The sequence below is a fragment of the Strigops habroptila genome, chromosome 3, assembly GCF_004027225.2.
Source record: "Strigops habroptila isolate Jane chromosome 3, bStrHab1.2.pri, whole genome shotgun sequence".
NCBI lineage: Eukaryota > Metazoa > Chordata > Aves > Psittaciformes > Psittacidae > Strigops > Strigops habroptila.
Genome location: NC_044279.2, coordinates 86,728,024 through 86,740,483, shown reverse-complemented (window position 1 = coordinate 86,740,483; position 12,460 = coordinate 86,728,024). Strand labels below are relative to the sequence as shown.

Sequence of the window (12,460 nt, the reverse complement as noted above, 5' to 3'; positions counted from 1 at the left end):
ATAAAATACAAGAGTAAGAACAGAATCACTTTCTAAGTTTATAACCCAGGGGAAAAAAATCACCTGTAGTACTTGATAAAATTGGGGGAATCATGTCCCTCTTCATTCCTTTGAATACGAAAGGGGAGTTGCTAATTGTCACACAAGTATGTCTAGGGGAAAAAATAGTGTTCTAGATTTTAAGATAGTCATGATTCTTAATTTATTAGACAGTACTGGAAGAAGTGGAGCTGATACCAAATTTGCACTATAAATAGAGAATAACCTTTTGCTGTCTAAAAGAATAACCTTTTCTATGTTAATGCAATTAAAAAAACTAGTTTCCTTACTTTGTTGAATCAATGTATACTTTAGAACAAATGTATGAAGTATCACCACAAGTTTGTGCTGTATCTGTCTGAGGCTGACTGGTATGTGGCTTTAAGAGTTTGTGTATAGTATATGGATAATTCATGTTGCTCCTCAGTTAGGAGTATGTTTTTGGAAAGTCCAAGTGGCCTCCAGCAGTCTTTGGGTGGACCACAAGGGAGACCATGTTTCACTTAGATATGTATGCTGAGTCTACTGTGAAGGCGAACAAGGTCCTCTGGGAAACTGAACTAAAGCTTCATTGACAGAAATATTATACTAACCCTGCTAAACAAAGAATATACAACTCTTAAGGCCTTCTTTTATCAGCAAACATGGGAATTTGTACTTATTTCAGCAATTACTTTGTTACTAGTAGTCTCAATGACTGGTTGTGTTTGGCTTATAGTAGTGCCTCTAGCATTTAATCATTTGTATAAAGCTGCATTTGCTGTTTTGGCTTCTGTTGGTCAGTCCTAAGCAAGTTTTAAATGATGATCCAGCTGACGTTGTCTACCTGGACTTGTGCAAAGCGTTCGACACTGTCGTGCATGACATCCTTCTCTCTAAACTGGAGAGACATCAATTTGATTTATGGATGGACACCTGGTGGATAAAGAATTGCCTGGGTGGCCGCATGCAGAGTATTGTGCTCAACAGCTCAAATGTCCATCTGGAGATGGGTAACGAGTGTTGTCTCTCAGGGGTCGGTGTTGGGACTGATCCTGTTCAACATCTTTGGTGACATAGAAAGTGGGATTGAGTGCCCCCAGCAAGTTTGCCAACGAGACTGAGCTGTGTGGTTTGGTTGATACGCCGGAGGGAAGGGATGGGATCCAGAGGGACCTTGACATGCTTGAGAGGTGGCCAATGCCAACCTCATGAAGTTCAACAATGTGAAGTGCAAGGTCCTACATCTAGGTCAGGGCAATCCCAGGCACAGCTACGGGTTGGGTGTAGATGTGATTCAGAGCAGCCCTGCAGAGAAGGACTTGGAGGTGTTGGTCAATGAGAAACTGAACATGAGCCAGCTTCAGTGTGTGCTCATAGCCCAGAAACCACCTGTGTGCTGGGCTGCATTAAAAGAAGTGTGACCAGTAGGTCAAAGGAAGTGATCCTGCCTTTCTCTTCTGCTCTTGAGAGACCCCACTTGGAGCACTGTGTGCAGTTCTGGTGTCCTCAGCATAAGAAGGACATGGAGCTGTTGGAGAAAGTCCAGAGGAGGCCACGAGGATGATCAGGGGTTGGAGCACATATGAAGACAGGCTAAGAAGATTGGGGCTGTTCAGCCTGGAGAAGAGAAGCTGTGTGGAGACCTCAGAGGAGCTTCCAGTATCTGAAGGGGGCCTACAAGGATGCTGGAGAGGGACTCTTCGTCAGGGACTATAGTGGTAGGACAAGGGGTGATGGGTTCAGACCAAAACGGGGGAGGATTAGGTTAGATGTAAGGGAGAAGTTCTTTACTGTGAGGGTGGTGAGGCACTGGCATAGGGTGCCCAGAGAAGTGGTGAATGCTCCATCCCTGGCAGTGTTCAAGGCCAGGTTGGACAGAGCCTTGGGCAACATGGTCTAGTGTGAGGTGTCCCTGCCCATGGTAGGGTGTTGGAACTGGATGATCTTAAGGTCCTTTCCAACCCGAACCAGAGCCCAAACATGGACACAAATTGTACTGTTTTGCATCTTATTCTTGTTATAATTATTTCTATTGTTTAATTTCTTTAAGTCAACCATGCTCTGAAAATGTGGAGTCACTGGAGTAATGAATGTAATTTGCAAAACTGGAAGCTTAGGAGTGTAAGTCTTGCTTTAATGTAGATTAAAAGTTGAGTGAGGGCTCTCTAGAAGAGAGGACATAGGACTTGGTGCTTCCTCTTTGCCAGCAGATTAGATGACTCCCTTGTGTTCACCATCAGGACTCTGTGCCCTGGTCCTACTCAGCAGCAAGCTGCGTCCCTCTTGCCCATGCCTGGCTGCTCCAGATTCTATCCCCTGCTGCTAGGGGTCTTAAACAATCCTCTCTTGCTATGTATGCAGGGTAGCAGCTCTTTGACTGTCTGAAGTTCTTCAAATTGCTCCTTACTATATACCCAGAGATGGGAGTTTCCCCAGTGGAGAGGAATTCAGCAAGGCTACAAATGACAGGGTCTGAAGCCTGCCTTGCTGTTGATTTCATATGCTAGCAATAAATAGAAACTTATTTCTGCCCAAGACTCTTCTACTTCCTAATGTGCGATCCCCTGTTATGTCCCTGTTTCAGAGAAGTTATCAACTTTTCAGGCTTGTGCCAAGAGTTCCTCCTGTGAAAGAGGCTTTAGCCTGTTCTCATCCCTTTGGGCCCGAAGTTCAGGGGGTGGTGAGAACCAAACAGACAGGAGCTAATCAGCTTTTTTAGAGACTGAATCAGTGGTAAGAGACAAGTAAATAGCAACTGTTTAAAACAAAAACCCAACCAAACAAAAAACTCTTTGCAATGAAGGCGAGAGGAAGGGTAGAGCAGATGCATAGTGAGCCTCCTTCTGGTTTTTGTGCCTCTGTCCTGGGATTTAAACAGGATTTATCAACTTATTTTTACCTCTGTACACCCTTTTAAAATAAAACCAGAATGGGTAAGTTAATGTAACACTGACCTGAACTGGCTGAATGCAAACTGCACTAGATAAATTTCTTCACTGGTATGGATGGCTGTGTTATTTCTGTAACTTCCTCCATACATGAAGGAAGATGTTTTAATAGTTCTGTGATCTAAGCGTAGGTTTGTCTGGGGTCTTGCTGCAAAAGAAAGTCATGATCTTGTCACAGCCTTGGCAGAAAGCACAGGGGTGGGTTAGGGTAGTAGAGGTAAAACTGTTCTTCAGCTTCATAAACGGTGACATGACCAAGGCAATAGGTGTGGGTTATGCCCCTATCATTGACGTGCTGTAGGTGTGGTTATTGTAATGGGTATTATGGAAGCTTCAATAACTATTTATGCTTGGGACTTTTCTGTAAAGTTCTTCTATGGAGAAGTATTCTTGAGGACATGATCCTTGAATCTTGGGTTTCTGATTTACTGGATATATTGGAAACTTCCATAAGGACTGGGGAAGTCTGAGCAATTCTTTCTCTAATTCCAGAGTTCTCAACGCTTGCCAAACAGATACCGAAGACACCCTCTCTTTGGTAGTGGAAAAGACTGGCCAGAGAACTGGTGGAAATCGCTCTGCCAACAGTTGATAATGGAAGGGTTCCTCAAAGAAGTCTCTAAGTATAGCATCTTTGCAACCACATGCGTGCTTACCCAGAAGGTACTTTTTGGTGTGAAACTTACCCATCAAAAGCTTCTCGCAGTAATCTATAGTTAAGCCGTGAGGTTTATTTCTTACAGGGTAGAAATTGGCTGTTAAAAGCTGGATCTGACTCAAATCCAAGTCTCCTACTGCAGTCCAGTGAAGACCTTAATCTTCAGAGACCATCTAGAAGGTAATTGTAGTACATGTGTTCTCTTGAGCCATTTTTTCTATCAATTTAACACCAGATCAGTTTCTGGAGCCTGCTTCTGGAGATGGTGAGGTTGGGCAGAAGACTTCTGCACTTGATGTTTCCAGCCACAACTTTCCCTAATTTGTATCATAATACAAAAATACAACTGCCCCTCTACTCTGCTCTCGTGAGACCACACTTGGAGCACTGTGTGCAGTTCTGGTGTCCTCAGCATAAGAAGGACATGGAGCTGTTGGAGCAAGTCCAGAGGAGGCCATGAGGATGATCAGGGGCTGGAGCACCTCCCATATGAAGACAGGCTGGGAAGATTGGGGCTGTTCAGCCTGGAGAAGAGAAGCTGTGTGGAGACCTCAGAGGAGCTTCCAGTATCTGAAGGGGGCCTACAAGGATGCTGGGGAGGGACTCTTCATCAGGGACTGCAGCGATAGGACGAGGGGTGATGGGTTCAAACTGGAACAAGGGAAGTTCAGGTTAGATCTAAGGAAGAAGTTCTTTCCTGTGAGGGTGCTGAGGCACTGGCACAGGTTGCCCAGAGAAGTGGTGAATGCTCCATCCCTGGCAGTGTTCAAGGCCAGGTTGGACAGAGCCTTGGGCGACACGGTCTAGTGTGAGGTGTCCCTGCCCATGGCAGGGGTGTTGGAACTGGATGATCTTAAGGTCCTTTCCAGCCTGAACCATTCTGTGATTCTGTGCTGAAGAAGTTACTGTGAGTGCTTGGATAGACACCTCTGACTGCTGGTATGAAAAGTGACGTGTCTTTGCAGCTTAAATTGGAGAGTCTATCATCACTGAGGTCTTCAGTGAAGCTAATGGGATGGTTGTGTAACTGGCGAAGTTAGTGAAGAAATGTAGTGAAAGTACTTGATCTACTCAGAAAATGTGTGCCTTCTGGGTAGCCTGGAAGCATGTTGTAGCAATGCATCCTCATGGAGAAAGTAACCAGGTGAAGACAAGAAACCGGAGAGGAAAATTCATGAAGATTGATGTTCTTCCTAATGCTGATGAGTTGTACTGTGAGACTTGAAACAGAGCAGCTAGCAACTCTTCTCACTTATGCAGTTGACCTACTTTTTGTAACATTTAAGCTGAGAATGAAATGGGAAAACCTTTGTTTCAAGAAGAATTGATTCCATACGTATCTGTAATACTTTGTGTATTTCTGTGAAATTTAAACTATTTAGAGGCCTGGTGAGTATGTCGGCAAAAATGGGGTATTTTTTCAGTGGTGGTCAGGTATTTGCAATCCGATGATAGAGCTCCAAGAAAATAACATCATGATTTTCTTGTAATTCTTTGTTTCTGGGTATATTTAATAAGCAGTGTTGTGTTGGTCTGTACACACGCTAATTCTGAAGTGAAAGGTAATGAACTGAAGGTTGCAAAGGCTTTGCTGTGGCAAGAAATAATATTAGAACAGAGTTCTTCAGAGCTGGTCTTAAGAGCCTGTTCTGGTGTCTAGATTGTTGCTCAAAACCAAAACTGGGTAAAGACAAAGTAGCAATTTTCTTTTGCCTATTCTATTGTTGTGGTGCTCTCAGCTGCTGTCTACAGGTCAAAAAAATGCTGGTTATTAAACATAAGCAACAGGGAAAGCTATATGTTTAATGCAAGCCAGAAAGTTAGTACCTGTTTTTCTCTACTAATGGAGTCTTTAAAATTGAATCTTTCAAGTATTGTCACAAAAATCTTTGTTTCTTCCGTAAGACAAGATACTTGTTCCTCGTTAGTTTTAGGCTTTGAGGCTTTGAGGTCCTCAGTGTTTTTTCTCCAAGAATGTCGATTATAATAATTTCTCAATAAGAACTTTTGATTTGCCCAAGATATCCCTTTACAAAGTTCAGATCAGTTTGCTTAGTATGTTTTTTAAATGGCAGTGTCATTGTACAAATAACTTTGATTTGACTAAGATACGATTCACTTCCTTACAGCAGCAAACCTTTACCCGTGCCCTCAACGCAGCGCTCACCAGTTAAGAAAGGAGCAAGGCAGTCTCCAGCGAAGCAGGTCTGTGTGAATATGACCCCTCTTGCACTCTGTGGTCTGTCCATGCTTGCATTCAAGAAACCTTGCAAGTGTCTCATGGTGTTACAAAAGAATATCTGGCTGCTAATAACAACTTCAGTGAAAAGACTTGTAAATCAGCATTTGTTTGTTCTTGTTCTTCTATTATTTTTTCTTCTTTTTTTTTATATAGATGTCTCTGTATGATATGTTTCCATATGAGAGAAAAGGTAAAACTTCTCCAGGAAGTGATAACATGCTTAACAGGTACAGTATGCCAAAATATCACTGAATTACCTAATTTTAACTATATCACTAGGGATACTGTTTTTAGGATGCTTAAAACCAGCATTCTCTTGTGGGAAGTGATGGTGAAAAGGCTTAATATATTTAAAAAAGAAAAAGGGGACTTACTGTACACTGTACATATTTCAAAACATTGAACTATTACAACACGTAATGGGCTTGGAATTTGACAAGTTGTGTATCCTTGTAGTGTCACAGGCAAAGTGAGCTTTATTAATGGCTGAAGTGCAAACTTTCTCACAGGTATTACTACAAATCCAGGCAAGAAAACCAGCAGATGCTCACAAAGAATGGAGCAACAGCAGATTTAGATTAAATGCTTTTCTGGAGCCCATGTTTTTTCAGTCTCTTCTATGTGAAAGTTGAAACTAATGAATTTTAATTCATGATGATTTAAAATAACAAATGGAGAGTCATTCATTTCCCAAGCAGTTTGCAAATAATAATTCAAGCAAAATTGTTATTAGGTTGTGACTTGCTCTTAAAGCTGGCAAAACTGCCTGTGTGCCTTGTGCAGGGGCTGTAAGTGAGCACGTAGGTTTCTACCTTTCTGTGTTAGTCTGGAGAAGACTGAATGAGGTTGAAGCTCCCTCAGGTCAAAAGAAATGAAACAAGCTTCTGCAAAAACCAGACCAAGTAATTTGTTTTCCTGGCTTTTGTGGTGCTTCAGATTAAACCTACCTTGCATTTCTGAGCAGTTTGATTCCTCCTTTGGGCCTGATGCTGGGAGACGACAGGAAAATAGGATATGTCACTTAGAGTGAATAACTGCCACTGCAGCCATGTGAAGAAGAATTATTTTGGGGACAGCTATGATCCAAACAAGTGTTATTTCACCCTTTTCTTAGGGAAGGATGCTCCTACTCCTAGCTTGTCTGCTAACAGATAATTGCAGTATAATCACAGCAGTCTTAATTAGGGGTGAATGTCCTGAAGTATGTGAGCCTCTGGACTGGAAGCTGGGGTGCTGCTTTCTAGGCAGATGTGCCTAGCAGTAACATCAGCTAATTCTGCTTACAGCTCAGCAGCTGTAAGCCACTGATGCTCTTCAAGATATTAGCTCTTTTTGGCCAGGATTATCAGCCGTGGGGGTGTAATGTAAGGTGTTTCTCGCAGGATACTGTCAGAATGATGTTATGAGTGGACAATTGCTTGTCAGAACATGTTTTTGTTAACAATAGGAGAATCTAGCTGTTAATAGGAATATTGGTGGGGGGTTTTGGTTGTTTTTTTTCCCCACAAAAGTGTTATGTCAGCTGCTTGAGCTTTGTACAGTAGCAGTATTTTCAAGTTATGGGACCAGATACAGGATTTCTGTTAGATTAGGGGTACTGCTCATTCTGCCCCAATCCGCTCAACTCCTGTATGAGGGCAGCACTAGCACGAGGTGCCAGATGACAGTCTGATGGTGCTGTCAGAAGTCAAAATAAGTTGGGCTGCTGCTTTCCCACAGCGCTGTGCAAAGTTCCTCAATGAAACTGATCTAACACAGGGTTTGTTTCATGCTGCTTTATTTTTTTGGTAGTGTTGCAGAGTGCTCGTTGGTCAGATCTCCTTTGAAGCCTTCAGAACCCGTTGTTTCATCCCGAGAAAAAGAATTAGAAGTAAGTTTTGGGAAGAGGGAGGATATGGGTGAATTGCAGACCACAGTCATCCTATCTTGGAGCAGCTGGCTTGGGCAGCTCTTAATATTACAAAGATGTTTTGAATAGAAGTCCTAGAAGTAGATTTGAATATGTTAAGATGGATTAATAGATTGTAGGTTTCTTGTATATTAGTGGGAAGATGAGGGAAGCTGTAAAACTTCCTCTCATATTAATTACATCAATCTAGAGTTGCTTCATGGGAATATGGCTCTCTTCACAGACTGCTCTCTATGGCAAGTTGCTGACTGCTAGACAGAAGATAGCTAATGAGAAGGTAATTCCTCCAGCTGTCTTGGCAACCAATAAGATCCTGGTGGAGATGGCCCGAATAAGGTAAAGCAGGTTTGCACGTGTTGTACAAACTGAGAGGGTTGCAAGCCAAGTCACAAATCCCCTTTCTGCTCTTGTTGGGAGCATGTGTCTCATAGCTAGAGGAACAGTTCTCTTCTTGAGAATTTCTGTTTAATACCCTTGTAGACCACTCTCTGGTGTAAGTTAAACAGTTATTGATATCAGGCTTGTTTTTTGTCTGCGTGTCCAAACCTCCTGTCAGGTTGATGAGTCAGAGGAGGGAAGTGTGTTTTCTACTAATCCTTTCCATTCCATCTGCTTCTCTCCGTTGTGTCTTAATCATTTTACTATGCCCTTATCTGCTAAGGGTCAGCTACAGGTCAGGAGCTGTCTGTTACCTTGTACGGATAGCTGGTGTAAAAGAATAAGCACAATTTAGTGTTGCTCTCAAGTACTGCAAGGAGGGGAAAAGAACTATTTTTTTTTCTCATTGTATGAGGGGGTATTGTGAAGCAGCTCAGTTGATAATGCATCTGAAGTGCCTTTTCCAGCTACTAAAAGGCACTAGAGAATATTACTTGGAGAATGTGTATGTTGTTGTTCCATGTAAGAGCTCTGGGGTATGTGATCTCAGGAGGTAAAGCAAATGAAGATGTATGTGGAGAACTGATCCTCCAAAATAGTGAGCAACAAACTTCAAGTTTTTGCTTTGGTCAAGCTTCATGATTCAGAAGCAGAAGCGGTGAACTGAAATGGTTGCAGAGACAATGAAGATGCAGTAATAACACTTTCAAGTCTTCGCTAATAGATCTGTAGGCCAAGCGTGGGTCATTGACAGACACCTGATGTTTTGAAGCACTGGCATAGAACATTTCCACAGCTTTTATTATTCATCCTAAACCAGGCCTACGACGATCGAGAATGTGAAGAGAATTGATGGTGTATCTGAAGCAAAATCCACCCTGTTGATTCCTCTCATGGCTGAAATTAAGGACTTCTGCCAAGAAAATGGTTTGCAGGTATGACTTATGACAGCGTCTGCTACATTGCAGGAGCCTTAATAGTGTCATTTGGTCTGCAGCTGTCAGATTTGCCCTTCAGAGTTAGTCCGTGTCCCAGCTATTCCATCCACGCATGGGAGTGAAGCTTGCTAACCTTGTGGGCAAGAGTCCTCACCAAATCTGAATGTGCTCCTTGGCAATGACATCAGAATGACATTGGGATCTGGCTGATGTTCCAGAGTGGTGTGGCCATCCTGAAAGTCCAGGACAACCTTATAAAGGTCACCCATCTGGCCAGGCTGAGTGTCCAATAGGTGTTACCAAGAGCTTGCAGCTTGTTGTTGTGATTTGGGGCTGGAGGTCAAATTTATATAGATGTTCCTTCATCGTGGTTTAATGACTCAGTAGACCTGGAGGGCAGGGCTTTGCTTCCTCTAAGTTTCTCCTTAGGAGACTGGCCGAAGAGCTTAGGTTTCTAGCTGTTGGAAATACTCCTGTTGGTTCTTTTCTCACAGTTGATTTTCTTCTGTCCAAGACTTTCTGTAGAGTGGCTCCTTTGTTACAGTGATGAGAGACACCACTAGGGAGGAGGTGCCACAGAGTAGAGGATTAGAGGAACTATGAAACAGTTTTGGTTGGGGGATCTTAATATCTACGTAAATCTACAGTTAAAGGGATTTATCTAGTCCAGAAAGCAGGTAGAGCAGCAGTACTACTTCTCCTTAATGCTTGAGAAGACTCTGCTTCACAGGAAGCTATTATGATCTAGGAATGGAGACCAAAAGCATTCCTGGTTTGGTGCTTTTTTCAAGGAATCTGTCTTCAGCAGAAGATGAAAACAAATGGAAGAATGTTAAGCAGCAGACTGAATACCACAGTTTGTGCTGGTAGAATAGTTTTATTCTGATGGAATAAAACTATTAAGTTTTATAGGTGTGATGAGTAACACCTAAGAAGTTGTGTTGACCCAGATGCTGTTTTTTCTGCATTGCTTTGTTTTTTCCATGGCCCTTGCATAATGCCATGCTTCTTTAATTAAGATGAGAGCATGCAGATGTCCATCTGGATTCTCTTTGGTTTATTTTTTTGTGGAACATAGACTTGGATTTCTCCATTGAGATGGACTTGATTGATGTTTTGGGTAACTTTTGGGTAACTTCAGGTATGGGAGGGTGACCCATTGGTTGTCACTGGGTTATAATTCTTATTAATTCTCTCTGTCTCACTTAGACTGACACATTCTCTCCGTCTGGGTCTAAAGATCAGAAAGAAGCATTTCCCTGGAAGCATACTAGAGCCCTCTCTCCCTCAGAGCATGTTACGTATGTCCTGTTCCAAGAGAAGAATCTCTCTGTGGTAAGCTACTCCCTGTGGAGGTCCCTTCCTTTTTGAAAACTAATGGTGGGGTTGCTTTGTCTAGAGGAGGGGGATTTTTAAGTTCCCCTACATCCTCTGGGGTGGGGTTACTTTAAAATGCTTTCCTGGCAAGTGGTAGCTCATCTAATTTAACTCTATGGATGGGTAAAAGTATGAGAAACGTGGCTTGCTGTGAGGTGGGATGCAGGGAGATAAGATACAGCTCCCTACTTATAAGATGCCTGTGCAGATTGGCAGGCATCAGGCAGAATGGTTGTTGTCACTTCACTGCTCTGCTTCAGTGGAGTTAGCATGCTTTTCTATTGCACGTGTTCTGCCTGATTCTGCGTCTCTGCCTTGTCACAGTAGTAAGGATATACAGGAAAAAACTTCCTGATCCTGCTGGAAAAGACACCAAGCATGGGGCTGGATACAGGCATATCTTCACGGTTAATAACCACTGGGATAAATTTCATTAACTCTGGTTTGGGTAGTAAGTTCCTATCCTTTCCGTATGCCATACCCACAGGTAAGGCTTCAATGCCAAAAAACAAAGCTACTGGGAAGGTTCAACACAAAATGGAAGCCTGAAGCGTGAAGTATTATCGTGGCTTTCTAGTTCAGATTTGTGCTGTGTCTTCCTGTTACAAAAAAAAGTTGAGGACAAGTTACCTGTCACAACGAAGTTGTTGACATGCTCCAGGGCATGTGGCTAAGCTGGCATCATGCCATGTGCCCTGTGAAGATGAGCCTTATAAGCTGCTTTGATGTAGTTGTATTTTTAATTCTACAGTAGGAAACTGAAGCTGTGTTGAGTTTTGTTTTGCCTCTCCCAAGAGCATGGGTAAACATTGTTAGGTAGTCCCTAACTTAAAAATGTATCTAAGGACTAATTAACATGTCCGTTACAAAAAGAAACAGTTGTATAATTATTAACGGGTATAATGTTTAATTATTAAATGTATAATTATTAAGATGCTCTGTATCCACTAATCCTGATGTTGGTATGCACAATATGTGTATTGTTTGGGGAGAAACTGGTAGAAGCTTGAAACCTGTTCTTTCAAGGAAGATGTTAAATCTCTCCTTGAAAAGTACAAGTTTAGGCAGATAGTTTGAGATGTTTTTCTTCAAGGCAAGCATTTTAAGAGATGACAATTCTGCCATCTCAATCCTTTCTGCCTTTTTTTTCCTAGAGGACTATCAGTGAGAGCAGATCTCTGCCTCTTTCTGAGGTTGGCACTCACCTGTGCCAGGCGCTGAAAGCCGGCTACCCTGTCAACCTGGAGCGAGCAGGTTTGACTCCTGAAGTTCACCAGATGATTTCTGATGTTATCCGTAACCCTCCCATTGAGTCGGGTGAGCATTGCAGCCCTTCTCTGAAGCTTCTCATGACAGTGGCATACAGATGAAGGGAGTGAAAAACTGACAGCTCAGCTGCTGCTTCAGGTAGAACCCATCATTTCTGGAAGGGCTGTGGTAAGGCAGGGCACAGCAAGGCCAGGTCATTGCTTTCTTTCCAAGGTTATGTTGTAAAATAAAGCAATTGTGATTCATTAAAGAGCTGATTCATTAAAAGCTGAAGAGGGGTAGGGTAGCCCTTTACAAACCCTTTCTCTCAGTTGCATGGCTGCTGAAAAGGTTCGGGGATAGTTCTTAAATTTGTATTTACTTGGGTAAATACTTGGGGAAAACATGAGCCTGACAAACTCTTCCTCTAAGTACTGGTATCTATGAAAAATATGGTGAATAAGAGCTGTAGGATTTCCCTGGTGCAGCTTAACTTTAAGACACTTGTTTGTGACGAAGAAGCTGACAAATGCGGGAAAAGTAGTTCTTGCTCCTAATGCTGGAGCCGTGGGCTAGTTCAGAGGTTGAAGACAGCCATGTGCTGACTTAGAGTTCTGGGACTGCGTGCCTTAAACTTCAGTCTTGCCCTAGTAGTTTAATTTCTTAGCTTGACAGAGTTTGACTTGCTGGCTTCATTGTCCTATTTTGGATTAATGTGTCTTTTTTCAGCTGCAGTTACAG

The 12,460-nt window shown here is 42.5% G+C and overlaps 1 protein-coding gene across 39 annotated transcripts in view; it reads left to right on the top strand.

Moving 5' to 3' along the window:
• Window positions 1–12,460, top strand: part of LOC115605248 (general transcription factor IIE subunit 2) — a 73,490-nt gene that overhangs the window by 31,772 nt on the left and 29,258 nt on the right. For 34 of the 39 annotated variants that reach the window (XR_003990550.1, XR_003990551.1, XM_030479414.1 and 31 more), the window contains 9 exons: window positions 3,462–3,632; window positions 3,713–3,807; window positions 5,757–5,832; window positions 6,023–6,096; window positions 7,658–7,739; window positions 8,002–8,114; window positions 8,977–9,091; window positions 10,304–10,429; window positions 11,626–11,788. Coding sequence is in view for 35 of the 39 variants with exons in the window: in XM_030479414.1 (XP_030335274.1) it covers window positions 3,462–3,632; window positions 3,713–3,807; window positions 5,757–5,832; window positions 6,023–6,096; window positions 7,658–7,739; window positions 8,002–8,114; window positions 8,977–9,091; window positions 10,304–10,429; window positions 11,626–11,788 (1,015 nt within the window). In the remaining 4 variants the exon portion in view is untranslated. The other 5 variants (XM_030479408.1, XR_003990552.1, XM_030479422.1 and 2 more) reach the window with 5 other exon arrangements.